This window comes from Neolamprologus multifasciatus, chromosome 18 (assembly GCF_963576455.1).
Source record: "Neolamprologus multifasciatus chromosome 18, fNeoMul1.2, whole genome shotgun sequence".
NCBI classification, from domain to species: Eukaryota; Metazoa; Chordata; class Actinopteri; order Cichliformes; family Cichlidae; genus Neolamprologus; species Neolamprologus multifasciatus.
The window spans coordinates 13191170-13212264 of NC_140456.1; the positions used below are offsets into that span (position 1 = coordinate 13191170).

Sequence of the window (21095 nt, forward strand, 5' to 3'; positions counted from 1 at the left end):
TAATTGTAAACAAAGCAGATGTTTGATGAATGTATACACCGTCCTGCTAGAGCATGTTGAAAGCGTGAAGACGTTTGGCCACGTTTGTATATTTGAGAAAGATCTTATTTTGTACTTTTATGGCCAAAAAAAAGTGTTCTTTTTTTTTTTTTTTTTTTTTTTTTTTATCATTTTTGTTTTAAAGTACGATCTGTAGCCATGTAACACTCGTGCCTTAAGCTCTTGCTTTTATATAGTCAACGATGGTGTGTGAGTGAGTGAGCAGTATATCTGACAGATTTACCTATTTAAAACTGAACTGTAAAGCATTTTATTTTACTTTTGTTTGAATCAGATATCAATGATTTTAATTTTTTTTTTCTTTTTTTTAACCTGCTGAGCATGTGTACAAATTAAAAGTGTGTGTGGAAGTAGTGTGAGCGCATCGTTAAATGAACATGAACAAAGGCTCAGCAGGTTGCATCCACAACACTTACAACTCTGTTAAAATAATGTTCTGGGGATGTGAAATATTTAACCTCATGTGCCTAATTTTCTCTGGTAGAAACACTCTCACTCCTCTTTGTTTCATGTAAAATATTTGACATGTCGTGGAATAAAAGCAGGCTGATTTTACAGTTGTGTAAATTTTTTGTTGATGTTGTTTGTTTAATGACCTTTGCTCAGGGTTAAACCTCTGAAAATAAAACTAGATGTGAAAATCATTTTAGGCAGGTGGAAGTTATAATTACTTCACTTTTTACTTGGGTAAAGAGTACAAAGAACACAAACACTCATCACACAATCCACTACGAGCAAGCAATGGGTGATGGTGGGGAGGAAGAACTGCTTTCTAACAGGAAGATGCCTAAAAATTGATTATCTTAAAATTCAGTTTTTCTCTTTGGTAATTTTAAGTTAAAATGTGGACTTTTTTCAGCGAGGGAGAAAAGCTAAAACAACCAAGGATCAGTAAAAGTTAATTGAGGATTATTTTGAACAGCAAAGCATGAGTTAGACTCCAAGAATAAAAGTTATCTTTGGGGTGCAAGATGAGGGGATTAAAAACACCAACCTGGCTCCAGAATTTGAGGGTGTTATTAAAATATATAGCAGCACATACGTCACTAAAGGGTCTTTTGCAAAACCACTAATAGTGTCCTGGTTGATCAGATAAGTGACCCAGAGTAAATGGACACTCTCTCCATCCTCCACTGATGAGGTGACAGAGGCTCTTTGTGCTTGCTGTTCATCTCTGCAGGGACTTCTCACAGCTGGAAGGCCACAAAGAAAAGACTCATTCAGAGTCTGGAAGGAAATGTGAACATAAATCACCCCGAGATCAGCTCCTGGGGCGGGGGTCCAGCTAAGCCGAGAAGGTTCCTGGCTCAAGTCTGCTGATCCTGGCTTTCTCCTACAGCCCAAAGGCCAATTTAGACCATAACAAAAGCAGAGTCCCACCTGTCAACACATGGGAGGTGTGGCAGGGCGTACAAGACTTTATAAGCCACAGAGGGTCTGAAAACAGAAAACCTGAGTGCTCACAGAGGAGATAAATTGCTTCTTCGCCCACTTGGAAACACCACAACAGCACCCCTCATCTGCTTCAGCCCTGCTCCCATCCTCATCCTCACCTCGTTCCTGCACCGCTCCACTCACTTTACGGAATATAATGTCAGACGTGTATTCTTAGCAGTGAACCCCAGGAAGGCTTCCTGGCAAGACGCTAACAGCGTGTGGCCACCAGCTCACCCTCATCTTTACCAGAATATTCAACCTCTCACTAGACTGGGCAGCCATCCCACCCTGTCTAAAATCAGCCACAATCATCCCAGTGCCGAAGAAGTCTCCCGTCACTAGCCTGAACAACTACCACCCTGTGGCCCTCACTCTGGTAATCATGAAATGCTTCGAGAGACTAGTCCTTCAGCACATCAAGGACTACCTCCCCCAAGACCTCGACCCCTACCAGTCTGCATATCATGCGAACAGATCCACAGAAGACAGCATCACCATAGCCCTCCACTCTGAGCTGAGCCACCAGGACTATCGGCAAAGCTGAGTCCGCATGTTCTTTGTGGATTACAGCTCAATTTTCAATATAATCATCCCGGATATCCTCATCACTAAACTGGTCACTCTTGCCCTCCCCCCTCTCACATGTGCCTGGATAAAGGACTTTCTCACCAACCGGCCCCAGACTGTAAGTCTCGGCTCCCCACAGGGCTGTGCGCTGAGCCCCCTCCTGTATTGTGTCTACACCGACGACTGCAGTTCCACCTACAACAACCACCTCATCAAGTTTGCTGATGACACCATGGTAGTCAGATTCATCTCAAAGGGAGATGAGGCAGCCTACTGAGAGGAAGTCCTGAAATTGGCAGCATAGTGTTCAGAGAACAACCTGGCACTGAACACCAACTTGTGGACTTCAGGAGGCACAGCACTGACTTAGCACCCCTGTACATCAAAGGGGAGTGTGTGGAGAGGGTCCACACCTTCTGGTTTCTCAGCGTCCTCATCTCCGCTGACATCTCCTGGACAGACAACATCACAGCAGTCGTCAAGAAGGCCAGCAGCGGCTGCACTCCCTGAGGCTGCTGCTGAACTTCTACCGCTCATCCATTGAGAGCCTGTTGACATATTGCATCACAGTATGGTACGAGAGATAAAGTGAGGCTTCAGAGAGAAGTCAAAGCAGCACAGAAGATCATCGGCTGCCCTTTTTTTTTTTTTTTTTTTAAATACTGCTCATATGTATATAGTGCAGCAGAACTGAGCAGCTCACGCCCGTTTCTTTTACCACATGTTTGCACTGCATAGGAGATGCTCTGTATCTCATTGTACATGTGTATAGTGACAAAAGGCATTTTATTCTATTCTATTTTAGATTCAGCAGTGTGTGGATATAGAGTATAGATCAAGTGTATAGAGTAGATCAGTCTTGAAAAGTGTGATATAAGAAACACAGCAGGCCTAATATTAAATACAATGGTTCTTTATTATACATATGCCTGTTTGGAGGCATTAAAAACCACTGAGTGACACCAAACTATCCTGGCGAATGAATAATGTCGTCCAGAAAACTGTTCAATCACATTCGGACACCGAGGCCGGACTTACTCGCAGCACGCTGCTGTCCAACATGATGCCCTCGGGTCAGACAAACAAAAGCAGAACAAATATGGGACAAGTAGGTCGTTACCATGGTTTCCGTATCTTTAAACCCTTATAATTATGCATAAACATACACGTACACACACATAAGCCGACAACAGGCCGTTTCACGAGTTAAAATGCTGTGCAAATGTTTAAATACAAACTAAAAACAACCAGAACCACATACTCTCCAGTTCACACATGAAACTGCAGCACTTTGAGTGCAGCACACGGTTTTCAGAGAGCCTCCCCCCACCCCCCCACTCCAGACGTGGACACGGTAAGGCCAAAAACCCAACTCTTAATATAACACGAGCGCCTCCCGGGGGATGCAGACTGCAGCGCTCAGCAACATTTACAAAGTTATATATCTGGGCTAAAATCAAAATAAAAAAAAGCATGCAAACACAAAATTTAACAAAAGCTTGATGAGAAAATAACAAAAGTGCTTTGGTTCAGTCAACAACCAGGTTAGCACCACATTTTAAGGGGTATGAAAGTTTTCAGCTGCTTCATGCTCTGACTCTGGGACACACGCTTCCAAAGGGCTTTTTAAGGGGATTTAAGTCTCCGTGCGTTTCAAATTAAGTGCTTGAAAACTGATGGGCTTGCAGAGCTGCTGCCATCGCTTTCTTGTGTTATGACCCAAGTCATGATGCTGTGTGTTGTTTGTGCTTATGTAAGTTCCAGGTGGAGGCGGATAATTGGCTAAGCATGGAATGAGGCTGGCTATATAGTGGGACCTATCAAGACTGCCTGCCCCGCTCACTTTCTATTTCCAAACAAGCTGTGCATTTAGCCATGTGTCTTGTGTTTAGTGGTGAGCTGTGTGACCAAGTTACTGTGATGAGAAGAGCTTGGTTGTCTTGTATCGATTGTAAATAGACTTTTCCTTGGTGATCTGGTTGCTGTAGGGGTTTTCTTTTAAAACCTTTTTCTCCTGTTTAGCTTAGTGATACAGGTAAGAGGCCTGTATTTTGTTTTGGGTTTCTCGTCATAGGTAAATCAGTTCTGTTTCATTTCTAGAGTGTTTTGTTTGTTGTTTTGGCCATTCCCTCCCTGATGCTTGCTATCTTTGGAGATTAATAAAATATCTGGTTGTTGTGAAACCGCAATCCTGTGGTAGCGTTGGTCTTTCCTTGGGAGCAGGCAGCATGGGCATTACGTTTCCTTTTCTTTTTGTTTTTTTTGCACTCCAGTTTCCCCTTGGCTGGGTTGTAGCCAGGAACTTTAAAGCCCGGTCACACCAGAAAGACAAACAGCTAAATATTTGGGTCCGAGGCTTGGTGACTGTGGCAACAAACTAGATCAGAGTATCTTTCCACACCTCTCTGTCATCAGAGAAGTTTTAGCACTTTATTCTGAAGACTGAGCAAAATTTTATAATCGTTCGCTAACAGGAGCACCTTGAGGTCAAACACATCTGAGATTTTTACTAGATGCACCTGTGCTATCAATTTGACAATTCTGCATCGCTTCGCTCTCAAGTTATCGTGTTCACAAAGATATGTTTCCACACTGCCTGCCCGGCGGGGTGACACCAATACCCTATCAAAAAATGGCTCCATTTCCTGAACAGTTGATGCTAACTTTTTGTCAAATCCCTTGAATTAAATTTGAAAGTCTGCTCTTCACTCACATAGTAATTGTTTGATTTAGGATCCACTGTGGTGCACAGAGGCAAAAACTACAAAATAAATGTGCCTTTCTCCAACAAATTATGAACCTGGCACTACCTTTAACTGCTAGATAAAAAAAAACAACTGATTGCTATTTAGAATTTTTTCTTTTGTCCAAAAGCAGAAAACAATGTTCGAGATGCCTTATTTTACAAGTTTTGTTTGTGTGATCAACATTTCAAAATCCAAATATACTCTGTTTCTTACACATATATGAGAAGCTGGAGCAAGAATGAATATTTAAATCTTTAATTGTCTGTTTGCCACCTAATATTTTACCATTTCTCTTTTTTTGCCTCATCAGGTTAGTTGGATCCTGGAGTTATTTGTATGAGACTGATCAGGCACTAAATACATTCTTTGATTGCTTAAAGTTCATTAAAGTTGGTTTTCAGGGGTGCAAAACATGCAGCTCACGGCTCACTAATTAATTCATTACCACTATTCCTTTAATAGCGATGCCAGTATTTCTACACAGCAACTACTACTATCGCTTATTTTTTTCTGCTCTAGACATGCCGTTTGAATCGTGAAGCACTAAAACCTCCACATGTGAAGTTTTTTCCCCCTTTTCTCTGATCTGTAACACGTCAGGGTGCTCATTATAAATGGACGATTTATTAAATAATTAAATAGGTCAAAAATATTTTTTTACTCAGGTTTAGATCTCAGCTTTTAAAAGGTCTTTTTTTTTCCTCCATAAACCACTTCTTAAATGTAAAGAAAACCAAAAATCAGGCAGGGTATTTTTTTTAATCTGCCATTTAGCTCTTGTGTTACTGGTCAAGTTATACATTGCACTGTTATTTGCTGGCGTGACGGGGTCTTTAGGTTGGCACAGAGCTGAGCAGAGTGGAAATATTTATTGTTTTCTCAATGGAGTAGTGTAGATTGACTTTTCACTCCCCTTTCGGGTGGTGCAGATTGTATGTTAGTAGGATGGGACTGCTTCTGTTTGTCTGTGCCCGGCTGAGCCCGACATTCAGAAAACACAGATTCGTACTTGGCACTGAGTGCAAACAAGCATCACTATGTGAAATGTCCACTGACTCGGACACACTGTAGAAAGAAAATGAACAAAGTAAACACGGTGAAATGGAAAAGTGCCGTACTAGACGTTATTTCAGTTGGGTTTTTTTTCCTCTTCATTGCTCTCCACCGGGGGAGTTTTCTGAGGCGGGTCCTGGGGGGAGTCTTCACTCTGACTGGCTTGCTCCTCTGCGGTTGGTGACTCTGGTTTAGTTGAGGGCTCCTTGGTCGGCGGCGCGGCGGTTTGTGTGCAGTTGATCGGTGCGAGCACTATGGCAGGCTGCAAGGGACAGAAAACAAAAGCCTGCATGAGTGAAGGGGGCCAGGCTGAACACAAAATTTAATGACAGGAGCTACAGGAGAGCAGAAGGCAAACAGAACCAAACTACAAGCTACACAGGCACAAATTTAACCCCAGCTAAAGTAGCTTTGTGCCCTCAGAGGTATTTGCAGGAATAAAAACGTCCCACTGAGGTTTTTAGCCCCATCAAGCTACACAGAAATAATCTACATCAACATCAGCCCCACTAATGGAGTCAGAGTTTCCCATGTGATCACTACTTTATCATCAATGCAAAAATGAAGCAAGGTTAAGAGAGCAGAGGGAGGTACTACGAAGCAAGTTCATAAAGCCAGGCTTACTTTGTGTTAGCTGGCTCAACAACACCTAAAACCCCAGTCAGAGGTAACAGGTATCTCAACAGTGGTTTTCAGCTTCCTGTGTTAGCTCAGGTTTTCTGCTTCAGGCTCTGAGCATGCTCACAATAAAGAGCAGGCATCTGATGAAAGTTATTTTACAGATTTAATATTCTGTTTGTAGTCCTGATAAATGGACAACAAACAAACAGACCGACTTTCTAATCTGTGTTTTTTAAGCTGGAATTTCAGCAGGCTTGGCAGCAGATTTAAATAAAATACAAAAACAATCGTTTTCTGCATTAGAAAATAAATGCTAACATATTCCTGCCTCTCTTTCGGAGGTTATAGTGAAACACAGCTCTACCATGTATGTAATCACTTATGTATATACATTTTGTTTTTTATTCCTGTCCTAATTTTATTCTTTTTATACAGATGCTGTAACAATAATTTCCCTTGTGGGAACATGAATGTATATATCTGCACATGGCATGTATAAAACCTATTGCTCCAGCAGAGAATCTGAATCTATCTAGAATCAGTGAAAACGTGGCACTTCCAGACAGTTTTAAATAGCTTCAGTTACCATGGTGATCAAGAAAGCCACCCCCGGGACACTGAAAACTCTGACTTAAGGCTCACTAAGCCATGAATTTCACTTCGTAGTACGCCCGTCGGGGTATTTGATGGTAGAATGAAGCCCGGTTTGAATACCTGCAGTGACATTCTGAGCCCTCAGCAGCAGACTAGAGCACACCCACAGTAAAATAAAGGGTGAGGAGTAGTGATGGAGGGGGACAGTGAAAACAGAAAGAAGCAGTTGGAATGGATGGAATTATTTAAAGGGGTTACTCAACTTGAAATTCTACTTTAGTCTGCATGTTATTTAAGCCTAGATTTTTTTCTCCTTTTTTTTTTTTTTAAAGTCTTTTTGTTCTTCCGTAGTAGGCAGTCATATCAAACTGGTATTCACCACAAATCCACTTCCAGTCCAGAACTGGGGCAACTCCCTGCGCCACAGCGCAAGACAGAGGCTGGTGAGCAGAGTGCAAGGCACCAGGTAGAGTAACGCCGGCTGACCCATCTGCATCACGGCCAGCGCCACGAAGGTGATCAGCAGGCCGATGCCGTAAGCTGACGGGAGAGAGACAAAGACAGATGTCACTTTAGCTCCTGCAGGTGTTCTGCAAGCTGGTCCGCTGCTATATTCTTATTTACAGGTCGTCCTTGGCCTGCTTCTACCTTACTCACTGAGCTACAACCATCAGAAAAGTTACTGAAGTCTTTTGTTCCCAGACTTGTTCCTTGCACCCGTTCCTAAAGCCTGTACCAGATCTGGCAGGAAAATGAAATCCTCTCTTTTTTTGCTCTAAAACTGAAGTCCTCAGGAGAGGAAGTGCTGATGTTTTCTACTGGCTAGTCTTAACAATCTGTTTATTACATTACAAGCACCACGGTCATTTTTCTCGGGGTAAAACGATGAGTTGAACTACAGAGCAGAACCTCCCCTTATCAATGTCATTCCCACCTGAATGAGGCTCATCATAACATCAGCATTTCACAGAGTACAGCCCACCTCCATCCCCTCCTCCAGCCCACGTACGTACCGATTGTACAGGCCATGAAGTAGATCCTGTAGGATTGTGTTAAAATGTCAAATCTGTGACAGTACACAACCAGCAGACCTGAGAAAAGAAAACCAAAGAGGCATTCAGAACAAAGGGAAAGACTAACAGCAGTGTTTCACAAAGCTTTCTTAGCAGACTTCCATTTTAAGTATTTTTTTTAATTCTTTGATGAATTTGATGAAGCATGTGAACTGTGTCATCATAAAACATTTGATTTGCATACCTGGTACTAAGATATCTCCGAAGCCAAGCAGGGAGAAGGGGCGGTCACAAAGAGCCAGGGGGGAGGAGTTTAACCGTGGCACTTTAAGCACCATGGGAAGCTGGAGAAAACACAAAAATTAACATTACCATCAACTACTGAGCTGAGAGGGGTGTTTGGAGGACTTAACCGAGGTGTACCACGTAGGCTCACCTTTTCATGTGTGGAGGAGTCAGAGGGACCAGCTGCTACCTCCACCATTATACTTTGCCCACTCTGGAGAAAAGGTAAGGAGTAAAAACACAAAAACAAAGAACACAGCAGACAACAACTAAACTAAAGAGACGTGTGTGACAACCTGACATACCTTTGTGAAGGAAGGTGTAATAAATACGAAGAAAACATCATAGACAAACAGGACGGTCATTAGTAAAGTGCAAGCCTGCATCAGGGAGCAAAAGCAAAGTTTCAGACAAAACTTTTATTAAAACAATCAAACACAGTTAAAAACCTTTCAAAAAATTGTTGCTGTGGTTCAGATCTGTCACCTTAAATGTGGGCAGCCTGACTGTTTTGAGCATGTAGAGACAGAAGGCGATCCCCAGGGCGTCCTGTAACACCCACGCCCACCTGGAAGACACGTAACACATTAGTCAGCCAGCACCATCACCATATCATGTACCTCAAAGGCGTCATTACACACAGACTTTACGCCACCCGACACACACACCCACAATAATTCTGCCCTCTAACCAAAATTCTTGGGAGTGTGCAGCACAGCCTGTAGGAAACCAACAGCTTCAGCTCTTTTGATACTTCAGCAAAAGCATCTTTCCAAGTGAAAGTGAAAATTTCCCCCCCTCAAATATAGCACCTACGGGGTCACTCTGAATTTTAAACCAGAAGATATGGACTTCTGGAGAAGCCCACAATAATAATTCCTTTCTCAAAAAGCTGAAATAGCCCGAGTGGTGACACTTCTGGATTATGTGATAAGGTATCTACTATTAGAGCTGGGCCATATCATACCGTTCACTGTAATACCGGTATAATGTTAGGAAATGATAAGATAAGTGCCTTTGTTTTCATACGCACATGGTGGAAAAAGCATGGCGCCGACGGATAATGAGAAGGGCGAAAGCGGATCGCTGAATAAAACTGATGAAGCAGAATTGGTTTGTAAAAATGCTGCAACTTCACTGGTGTGGAACTGGTTTGGCTTTCGTGCCCTCAGATACACACCAAAGCACATTTTTTGGTAGAGCATGTAAGCGGGCCGTCGTTATTACCGAACCGATTTAATGTGGTATACGCCGCTAAAAAATCTGTCAAAAAAATGTTTTAGTACGACTTTGCTAAGCTACGAAGCCGCACCGCTTGATGGATTGTCGGAGCATTATGGTTAGCGTAGTCGGGAGCCTCGCAGAGTGATACGTACTGTGCTTCAACATAATATTACCGCACTGAGTGTGTCTAACCTCTTTTTAAGTTTTGTGGATATTATACACGGTTATGCTGAGGACATGTCGGCTAATTTCCACTGGAAATGCCTTTTGGTTAAACTGTCAGCAAGGAATTTGCATTTGCACTGTTAAATTTTTATATAACTTTAATGCACATAAAAAATAGCTGCTTGTTTAAGTGAAATGGTAAATGGCCTGTATTTGTATAGCGCTTTACTAGTCCCTAAGGACCCCGAAGCGCTTCACACATCCAGTCATCCACCCATTCACACACACATTCACACACTGGTGATGGCAAGCTACATTGTAGCCACAGCCACCCTGGCTATTTCCCACCGCTGCACATGTCAACCAATAGTATTCCTTACTCCCATTCACCTCAAGTTAAACTTCGTACCTGACCTCATTTTTTGCCTCTCATGATTATTCCCCCATTAATCGCTACAAGCTGGTGAATTTGACCTTTTCTTCTATGACTGTGAAGCCCTGCAGTGCCTTTGTCTGTAGCTGTAGTGGAATGAATTCAATTGTTTTTTAAATTTTGTGTTGTGCACTCACTGGTCTTCGTTGCGAAACACCATCCAGATGATGCTGACACCAATGCAGAGGGCCAACAGCAGCAGCATGCGGATCTGCGGCCGCTTGTTCAGGTACGGCAGGTTGTTCTCCGGGATCCTTTTTTTCCAAAACATAGGTCAGATGTCAGCCACTACACCACAGCCCTTTCTCTCAGAGAAATACAGTCACTGTTAAGCATGAAATGCAACTAAAAAGTGTTTTTATTAGCATTAATCTGCAGATAATCATGTTAACCATGTATCATTTGGTCTACAAACACAAGAAAAAAGGGTGTACAGAAGAAACAGGAAACAACTGCTCAATCCACATTGCTGAAGAAAAAAAAAAGTTCCTAAACCGTTTACTCATCATGCTGTAAGTATAATGAGTATTTAAGTATTTATATGAGCTTTTCTGTTTCCAGGGTGGAGTGATTGTACAGCAGACATCTTTATTGAATTTAATAAATAAGAACTGGGCGAACAAGTTTGAATTTATTTTAGATTTGAGAAGCTCAAACATATATACAACATATATAATATTTGGTTGAATGTAAATCATCAAGTTGCACCTCGAACAGACATAGAAAACATACATGTATGGAGAGAAAAAAACAAAAACAAATGTCATGCTGTTTAAAGCATCATCGCACCTGCTAATATGACCCGAAGACTCACCTGCACTTGCAGAAAGGAAGCCTCCTGACGAACGGCCACAGGCAGCTGTACAGTCCGACAGAGGAGGCCAAACAGAAGATCCTGATGACCCAAATGGCTAAACGGTAAAGAAACAGCAGACAGAAGCTGAGTAGATATTATCGTGTGAGGAAACCCGCTTCTTTGGCATCCCCCCTCCTTAAACGCCTGAATAGTGGTATTGCTTTCCCTTTTGTACACTATTGCCATCCGCAGCTTTCAGCAGCTTTTTAATCTGTTTAAAGGGGAAATGTTATCTCAGCCATTGAGCTCTTTATCAGTGCAGCCATTCTTTACACTCAGCAGGGTTTGACTCTGCTGCAGCTTAATGGCGGACACCAGGCAGCTCTGCGAGAGGAAATGATCTCTGAAGAATCTCAGTTTACCCTGGAGCTAAATGGAGAGGGGATTATTAATTTAATAAGATTAGTTTAGAAGCTTGGACCTTTTAACCAGAAATCCTGTTTTATTCATTTTGTGTATTTTCTTGTTGCACCTGTGTGTGATGTGCATTTTTTTTTTTAATTTCTTCACCCTTCTTTTTTTATTCACAACCTATTCTACTGTATTGCATTTTAATCTTTACTTATTTTGCTCATTTAATTGATTTTATTTAATTGAGCTCCTTTCTATTATTTGGTTTTTACCTTAAGTAAAACACTTAAATACTTGCTTTGTCGTATTGTCTTTTTATTTTGTTAGCAAAATATTTATTCTACTTATTTAAGCTAGTTTTTAAAGGAGGAAAGAGGCAGCAATGTTAAAGGCTTAAGACACTGATGGTGAGCCTTCTATCATCACGGACAAAGTGAGACTGCACAACAACAGGATTAACAAGCCAGCGGACTTTATGAGAACTCACTGGGGAGTTCCACCTCAGCAAGAAATCTACATCTATGCCTGTTCAGTGCCAGTGATTCCTCCTGTGCATTTTTGTCTAAATTTGTTTGGGGATTCTGGGTAATGGAGTCTAATAGACTAAGTTTCATCATCCGAGCGACATACAATGTGCTACCTTCCCCAATAAATCTGCAGCAGTGGTTTGGAAAGGACCCAGCGTACCCCCTCTGTACAGTCCCAGCCACACTCAAGCACATCTTGGTTGGTTGTAGGACTAGCCTTACTCAGAGCAGATACACATGGAGACACAACCAGGTCCTCAGGTGTCTGGCTGAGAAAGTTGAGCACAAAAGGAAATTCATCAACGCTCAACCCTTCACAAAGCAAGAGGAACGTCAGTCAGTCAGGGTAAAACATAACATTAGAAGTTTTGCTGGTTGACTGCTACAGCTGTCTCAGGGCCTCCTGACGACTGTGCGGTTAACCTCATGGTAGTAAAACTAAAAAGAATGAAAAATGTTCCGCTCTTCTTCCCTTTTCTGGGAGGCAGTGGGGAGGTAGAGTGGGCGCTGTCCTCTCTGCTCTCTCCTATCTTATCTTACTTACTTACTTGTCTTGCTCCTCTCTATCACTTTTTCTGTCCCTTTGAAGAAAAAAAGCTCCATAAATGTTAAAGAGGTACGCATTTCTCAGCTGCAGTGAATAGATAGAATAAACTGTAGAAAACTAAACAGGAGAAAGAAGAAAACAATTTTAACATAAACCACTGACACACTCCAGGGCCTGATCAACCCTGGCAGGGCCTCCTTGGATGAGGGTGTCTAGTGATAATGGCCGAAACACCCGATGAATTCAAGGTCCACCACTGACGACGTGTCTAAATTTTAATAATTTAGATCAGATCTCTAATCCCTAAACCTAACCAAGGAAAAATGGCAGATTAGCTTGTGTAAAAGAACAAAAGTTGAGGTACACAACGATGTGTGCCGCTGGTAAAGTTTCTGGGCTGCTTTTCCTCATAACACCCATCCCCCGAGATTTTCTCCATTAAAAGCAATGCATTGTCAGGAATTGTGACATCTAGTCCTTTACTAAATCAACTTGGCTTTTAAATTTATCAGCAAGAGAGCAACAATATAGGAAATAATAACCGTTCTTAATATAAGGACCTTCAAATATCAGTAAATTCCTGGAGGGAGATAGCTGAAAGTATCAGAAGTGAGATTCAGAAACGTGTAAATATGTTTATAAAAATATGTTTTCGGAGGGGGAAAAGTGCCAGCATTTTACTTGTTTCTATCTGCTGGCTCTGCATATAAAACACTGAGACACAACAAACCTCAGCTGCCGAAAACTATGCTGCACAAACATGTAAATGAGCTGTTATCAAGGATGTACTCAGGATGGGCCTGAGTGTGTTTAACCACTGAAGTCCAGCTTGTTTGACTAACATAATTAACGTGCTGTGCCCGGGCGCGGTTCAGTTAGACTCGGTACAGTATGCATGTATCGCATTCCCCTGCACTTCCCTCTTTAAAAATAACTCTGAAAGGAAAGCGTTGCACCGCTTTCATAATCAAGTCCCAAAATCCACAAACTCATAAAACTCATCGGGCTCTGCAACAGTGTTTTAGTAAATCAGAGAGTGACTGTGAGAGAGGAGCTGCTGCCAAGATAAATGTAAGCATCCTCTGGCACAGTGTGAGCACTGGGCAGCAGGAGGACAAGTGTCCCTAATCTGAGTAAGCTACTGCATACTGTAGATAAAAAGAATATAAACTTGCCAAGTGGTGAGGAGAAATTTGACGTTTAAATTAGTTAAAAATTTTGACAATGAATGCCTAGTAAGTCCAGGAATTATCCATACAGGTGTTTCAGTCAAGAAAAACAAGGAAACCTGTAAGATCCAGTTAAAAGCTGCAGGCTTGAACTAAATCAGCTGCTCTGGAACCATTTTTCTGATTCTGACAGACTGTAAAAGTAAACACATCCTAAATTATCACTTCATTTGATTCTAAACTACAAACGCTTATTGCAAAAGCACCGTTCTGTGTTTTTTTTGCACTTCTGGAGGGTTTTTTTCAAATATGTTTTGCTCTATGGTTTTTGTGCACATAGCAAATGCTGTTTTTTTTTTAGGTTTTGTCACATCTTTTGCACAACCTCAATCCAGAGAAAATCCCTACTGAGTGACGCCAAGCCACAGTGAGTAAGGACAAATTAAAAGCTTTGAGAGGCTAACCGCCCCCAACACACTAATGAATACTGGGCAGAAGGAACTGAAACCACCATCATTTACTGGTCCCATAAACGTGCTTCTGATCTAACGGATTTACTTATCTTTTAAATGTTTTCTTCAGCGCGACTAGTATAGCAGCGGTTATATTCTGTGTACGCTTCGTGTGTATCTGCATCGTACCCAGGTGGTCGTAGAAAAAGTAGAGTAGCACCAGCATGTTGCAGCACATGACGACGAACACACAAATCATGATCGGGGTTACGTCTACGGTCTCCTCCTCTTGCTTCTCGGCACTGTCGTCCCGCTTGTGCTTCATGTACCGTCTGCAGGAGGACAAGCAACAGTGAGTAACTCTAAAGACAAAGAGTATATATGCACACATATTTGCTCTGGGGTTTTGTCTTTCACATTGCAGATTATGGTCCAGTGTTTGGTGATTTACCAAAACACACGGGATAACCATATTGCCATTAAAAGTCTATATTTATGGTCATTTGGTCAGCTGGCTGGCGTTCACTTCCATCCTGAGTTGAAAACACGCACTCATGATTCCAGATGTTTTTTTCTCTGCGGTGCTGTGCGTCAGCGACCCCATCTCACTCTGCCCTCCTTCACCTCAGAAAACTCAAAAAAAATGGACTCAGATTGGGTTAAGCCAATGAGTCACCCATACTCAAATAAACAGTGCTGCCCTTTACTGGAGTCGCAGCGGTAAGATGCAGATTGCTTGGTTTGAAAAGAAGAGAAGCACTCATAGTCACCCAAAAGGAAAGTCTTTTGCAATCATGCACTTGTATTTTGTTGCCAGGAAAACTCTGACCAATGTTCTCTGGAGCCTCTCCTGATGAAATATGTCTAATGTAAATTTAGCAGCTGTGACTAAATGCGTCGTTTGCACTCGCTGAAGGAATTTCTTTGATACCCAATACTTGCATCATTGTATTTTTGTATCACTTAATGCAGTTTTGTTCAACCCAGACTAAAATCACTTTTTAACTTTAATTTTTTCAAAACGTCTGAAGACTCTGGCTGTCATACTGCAGTACAGCTGAAACTCTGACACTATGGGATTTTCCACTGAATCACTTCCACAGTAGCACTTTCACGGGACCAGTAAACTTACTTCTTGCTGTCTCTGCTGCCGGCCCAGTAGCCTCCAATAGCCACCGTTCCTACTGCCATCAAGAAGATGATCACCATGTTATAGTCTAACACTGGCTCATTGGGTGCGTACATGGCAACCAGCTGTCCTTTACCAAAGGTCTGCAGAAGTAAGAAACAGCATTAGATTTGCCAGATGTCAACCTTCAAAATTAAATAAAACATGCCAAAATAAGGAAGTGCTACTTAATTTATATTAAATAAACCCTCATTTAGCCTACTTCAAAGTAGATTAACTCTGATGTTGTGACTAATAAGCCTAATTCAGTGCATAACACTGGACTGAAGTCATGAATCGCAACAAGAGTCTCTGTCATGGTGCTCAGTTTTAGATACACTTTTCCACTTAGATACATTTACCACTCCACTGGAAAAACAAATCTGTCTGAAAAGGAGGATTTAACCAGTTGCTTCTAGCTGGATAGACGTGCTATGTGCCGTTTATTGTGTATCAAAGCTTAAACCATCTCTAAGTAGTTCCCTGAACATGTCAATCAGTTCACTGTACTCAAATGGACTCTGCAGTCACCAGATCTCAATCCAGCACAGCACCTTTAGGATGTGGTACAATGAGAGATTCTCATCGTGGACATGGAGTTAACAAATCTGCAGGAACTGTGTGACACTATCATGTCAATAGGGAGCAAAATCTCTTCCAGCACTTTCTTGAATCTGTACCATGAAGAATTACAGATGAAAGGTAGTTTACCCTGATACAAACAAGGTACACATATTAACGCATCCAGTGACACAAAATTAGAAAAGGGATAATAAGGCTAGGTGTAGAGCTTCTAAAGTGAGAAGAGAAATATTGGTTGGTAGCTGACTTCTCACCTTGCTTATATCCAACATATCAGAGTAGCTGAGCAGTGCCACAGGAATGTCAATCTCTTCATACTGAGTCTTGTTTCCTGCTGGTGGTGTCTGTAGGGAAAAAACAAAAACAAAGCACATTTGTCAGGGACCAAAAAACCCTGTTTAATTCTGACACAGAATAGCCGTGAACAGCTGTCTCACCAGTCTGTCCTTGCTGACGATGAGCAGGCCCTTGGCACCATTAATTTGGGCCAGGCGAACTTTTTCATAGAAAGTGCAGTTCCCCCTCATCACCATGGGGATGCGGTTCGGGAAGCCTCCCTCTGGGACCTCAGAGGGTGAGCACAGGACCGATGTTGTCAAGTCATGGATCTGGAGACGTGACTTTGAAACAAAAGGTTTGGAAATACTCTCAGAGGTTTCAAAATACAGTAATTAGAGATGTTGTTTGTTTTAATTAATTACTCATTACGTACTGTTTATTATTCTTTAATGGAACAAAGAAGCTTCCTCATTTAGTGTAAAAAGGGGCAGGCTTGTCATAAAAATCCATGTACTTCTAAAAGACTAGTTTTTGTTTCTCATTATACACCTATATCCAAAAATAAAACCCTCGTGTGAGTATGATCTAAAAACTGTAATTCTTGTATTTATTTCTTGTTGCGTGTATTACTACAGCCTAATATATTCTGATATTCATAAAAGCTCTCCAGTGATTGCGCTTGGTTCAGAAAATAGCAGCTTGACTGGGGCGATTGTGGCTCAAGAGTTGGGAGTTCGCCTTGTAATCGGAAGGTTGCCAGTTCGAGCCCCGGCTCGGACAGTCTCGGTCGTTGTGTCCTTGGGCAAGACACTTCACCTACCGCCTACTGGTGTTGGCCAGAAGGGCCGATGGCGCAATATGGCAGCCTCGCTTCTGTCAGTCTGCCCCAGGGCAGCTGTGGCTACAACTTGGCTCCACCAGTGTGAGAGTGAATGGGTGGATGACTGGACGTGTAAAGCGCTTTGGGGTCCCTAGGCGGGACTAGTAAAAGCGCTATACAAATACAGGCCATTTACCATTTACCATTTTGACTCGTAACAGGCAATAAAAGTAGAGATTATATTTCAGCATCCTGTCTTCCTAAGAAAAGATGTTGTACACTGAGGCTTAGCCTCATTGCACTGTGTGGCCTTGAAGCAATTTGAATTTTTACAATTTTTGGTTAACCCCCTTTGTTAGTGACTTACTGCCTTATTGAGATCCTGAGGTAAATGTGCCCACTCGGAGTTGAAGAATATGCAGTAATCCTTTCCTTTGCTCTTGCCCTTGTCACTGAAATGGGCCATACCATACTCTCCCACCACCTGTCAACATAAAAACAATGGCTGGATCATCTCACATGTCCAAGAAAAAGTAAATTTTTATACCACAGAGTTGAGCTTTAATTCTAGCAGCCCTATAAATGTTGATGTTTCGCTGTCTGCATCAATTTGAGACGGTATAAGCCTATAAGCCTTTTTGAAGCTATGATTAAACTATTCGTACCCCTTTTAGTTGGTTTTTGTATACCCTTCTTCATATAAACGGTGCACACAATATGATAAACCCTTGTATGTATAATAAAGCTCAGCAGCACTACAAACTACAGCCTTCAGTGTATAAAAAGGCTCAGTAACAGCTCCTACAATCAGGGTTTCTGCAATGTACTTGAAGTTAGATTTAAGGCTTTTAAACACATTTCTCAAATACCTCTTCTTTCTTTCTCTTTCCACATGACAATCTTTAGCTAGATTAATAGTTTTTTCACTGAACACAAAACAGATAAACCTGTTCAAATTTTAGTTTGGCTCACTCAGTTATATTGTTTCTGTTAGTGACAAGAAATACTTCACTCTTAAACTCTAATTTCAGACGCGTTCTATATTTTACAGCACTACCGCAGTCTAAGTTGTCAGTGGTTAACATCAGATTCACTGTCGTAATCACTGTGAAGATAAACCCAGTGTCGGTTTCAGGTGAGGTGAATCGGCAATAATCGCCTTTCATTAATGCTGCATCAAAAGGTGAGTAATGTGTGGGTTTCCAGGGCCCAGAAATCTCCGCAAGCTAACAGACATAGCATCTATGCTAACGTTCCCGGAAAACCGCAGGGAAATAAAAACCCAAATCCTTGTTTGTTAACCGCAGGCTGCTACCCGACAAAGACGCACTGAGGGACAGTTTTCGAAGAAACAGACGCGGTCTCTCTCACCTTCGGGATGAGAAAAGCGACCCAAATCAGTGTTTCGGGGACCCTCATGGTGTCTAGCTTGTTGTTGTCTCCCCCATCGACCAACCAACCAAACGCTTGGCTCGCCTCGAACTCCCTGCACGAGAGCCCCCAACGCCGGGTCTAACAGGCCGCGCCCATTTCGTTCGGCTAGGCTTTTTAATTGGATGATATTGTCATGTGCCACTTAACGCGTTGCTGTTTGGATAAAAACAGACTGCCAAAAAACGATAAAAAATAGTAGGGGTCACTGACAGCACGAAAAGCCTAACATGCTTTACAGCTAAACATAATTTTTAAAAAACCCCAACAACAAATAAAAGATGAGTTTTAGAGTTTGGTTAAAAGTTTTTCAATTCATTAGCATGAATACATAAAAATAAATAAATAAAAGGCAACAATTTTTCTTCAGCGCAAAAAATGCAAAACTCTTAGCATGTTTAACCCAAATTTTCTAAAAAAAAAAAAAAAATACAAAAAACCCCATTTGTATGCAGGTGATTAATTCCAATATCTTGGAGGTAAGTGGGGCGGCTGCTCCAGGTACAACTTCTGCCCCTGCTGAGCTCATCACTGGACCCAGTTCAGTTTGCCTACCAACCTGCTGTGGCACCGGAGTCGATGACCGTCATTCACCTCCTACATCGTTCGAAAATCATCTTCAGTGATTTATCCAGTGCCTTTAGAACCATTCTTCCCACAGTCCTGAAGGACAAGCTGGAGAACATAGAAGTGGACCATCACCTCACAACATAGATACTGGACTATCTGACCTACCACAGTATGTGAGAACTCAGGCTGTGTGTCGGACAGGGTCATCTGTAGTACGGGGGCCTCACATGGAACAGTTCTGACTCCGTTCCTCTTCACCATCTACACTGCAGACCTCTCCCACAACTCCACCCAGTGCTTCCTGCAGAAGTTCTCTGACGACTCTGCAATAATCGGCTTCATCACTGATGCGGACGGACAGTGTAGTTTGCTGGGGCAGCAGCATCACTGCTGGGGACAGAACGAGCCTGAACAGGCTGATCCAAAGGAACAGCTCTGTTCTAGGATGCCATCTGGACCCAGTGGAGGTGGTCAGTGACATGATGGCTAAACTGTCATCCCTACTGAACAACAAGATAAGATAAACTAGGTTTATCTTATCGTATCTTACTTCAGTCACTTTAATTTTAAAACTGTGTAATTTTAAAACTGTATATACTGTATATTCGGTGTATTTATTATTTCAATCATATTGCCTGTTCTTATTGTCCTTATCTTCAACGTTATGCTGCTCTGTTGTTTGTTAATACATCCCCACTCAAGTGAGGGTTTCCCATCACCTCGCCGTCCCTGGTGGTCTAGTGGTTAGGATTCGGCGCTCTCACCGCCGCGGCCCGGGTTCGATTCCCGGTCAGGGAACTAACTTTTCAAACAATGTCAACTCTGCACACCTTTGAGCACATATCAAAGTCTAACTATGAACTCCTTGGCTCTTTTAACCGGATTTACGCACAAAACTGAATATCCTACTGTCAAAACCCTAGCATCATAAGACATGGACCTTATGGATACTGTCGTCCTTACTTAAACTTCAATCATAATTTCCAAGAGCAGAGTGTGGAGGATTGCATGGGAAGATCCGAGAAGACATGAGGGTCTACTCGGATGTCTACATACTGTGTATTTTTTATGATCAGTACTTGTCCACAGAAACAAATAAATGTTATTATTAGAGCATGTTTCTACCAGCAATTCCTTACATTTTTGATCTTTTAACCATGTACACTCTCAGAACAGCATTCAGGTCAGATGACCAGATGCGTCCGGTCGCACAGAGTAGCAGATTAAAGCACTGATGAGATCTTATCTCTGCTGTACCTGCACCTAAACTTTGGAACAAACGAGAAGCTCATAGTCAGGCTCATATTCAACACATGTTCAAAACATGCTCACTCTCAGCCTCCATCTGACGATATCAACATTATATGCAGGATTCTGAAGGCGCAGAAATGAATGCCCACAGTCCCTGGTGGTCTAGTGGTTAGGATTCGGCGCTCTCACCGCCGCGGCCCGGGTTCGATTCCCGGTCAGGGAACTAATTTTGAAAATGTAAGGTCGATGAAAGTTCTGTTCATTCCTACCCTGCATCAACCCTCCTGCTAAAACCCCAGCCTATTGCACTAACCAGATGTTAATTTCCAGAAATGTCTCTCTGTCATAGCTTTGAAAACATACTCGTATTGTGTCTAATTACAGTATTTTAATAAATTAGTCGTTATTAGAAAACACGTTGTTATGCGTTCATGTGTATCACTGTCTAATAGTGCGCCTCTTCCCTGCTCTGGCCTCTCTTTAATCTTCGCTGCTGCATGCTCGGTCTTGTTGCTCACTGACGTACTGCAGCAGGCTGATTCACTCAACATGATGTCATTCCATATGTCCTCCCTTCTGTCCGGTGTTTACCTGCGTCAAGATGCGCAACGACAACGGAGCTTAAACTACTTCAACTTTCACAATAAAGGTTTTCTTACAAAATCAAGGCTAAATATTTCTATTTGCCTGATAAGATCTCTGGTTGATGGTTGATATTGTAAACAAACAAACAAACAAAAAGATTGCTAAAGAAAAACAACTGTGAAGCCAAACGAGAGCCTAGCTATGGTTTTGTGGGGCCTTAAATAGAATTTGACATCACCCAAGCTGACCACATCTTGATTGAATTGAAGGTTTGTTTGATGATTCTGTTGATCTTATATTACTGATAA

The 21095-nt window shown here is 42.0% G+C and overlaps 1 protein-coding gene and 2 non-coding genes across 4 annotated transcripts; 2 read left to right on the forward strand and 1 right to left on the reverse strand.

The window, feature by feature from the left end:
• Positions 1-344: 344 nt before the first annotated feature.
• On the reverse strand, positions 345-18472 carry sppl2b (signal peptide peptidase like 2B). 2 transcript variants are annotated; one of them, XM_085139516.1, is made up of 15 exons: positions 18322-18472; positions 17318-17434; positions 16289-16471; positions 16106-16195; positions 15234-15373; positions 14291-14433; positions 11014-11110; positions 10337-10453; positions 8864-8945; positions 8683-8757; positions 8529-8591; positions 8337-8436; positions 8093-8170; positions 7459-7619; positions 345-6126 (listed from the first exon to the last, which is right to left on the reverse strand). In XM_085139516.1, exons 1-15 carry the CDS (start codon positions 18367-18369, stop codon positions 5941-5943), a joined length of 1680 nt encoding a protein of 559 aa, XP_084995642.1. In that variant the 5' UTR covers positions 18370-18472; the 3' UTR covers positions 345-5940. The 2 variants fall into 2 exon arrangements, 1 of the variants encoding a protein (XP_084995642.1); XR_014870497.1 differs by having other exon boundaries at positions 5988-6126; positions 7343-7619.
• A 1205-nt stretch (positions 18473-19677) lies between these two features.
• Positions 19678-19749, forward strand: trnae-cuc (transfer RNA glutamic acid (anticodon CUC)). Its single transcript has one exon. It is a non-coding gene; the product is annotated as a tRNA-Glu (tRNA).
• A 604-nt stretch (positions 19750-20353) lies between these two features.
• trnae-cuc (transfer RNA glutamic acid (anticodon CUC)) lies at positions 20354-20425 on the forward strand. Its single transcript has one exon. It is a non-coding gene; the product is annotated as a tRNA-Glu (tRNA).
• Positions 20426-21095: the final 670 nt, after the last annotated feature.

What these genes read in the sequence shown, in the direction of transcription:
- sppl2b (XM_085139516.1), bottom strand. Translation starts at nt 18,369, where the DNA reads ATGAGGGTCCCCGAAACACTGATTTGGGTCGCTTTTCTCATCCCGAAG. An exon ending in GTGTTTCGCAACGAAGACCA is followed by an intron (nt 8,946 to 10,336) that starts GTGAGTGCACAA and finishes CGTGTCTTCCAG; the next exon opens with GTGGGCGTGGGTGTTACAGG. An exon ending in TCAGGCTGCCCACATTTAAG is followed by an intron (nt 8,758 to 8,863) that starts GTGACAGATCTG and finishes TCCCTGATGCAG; the next exon opens with GCTTGCACTTTACTAATGAC.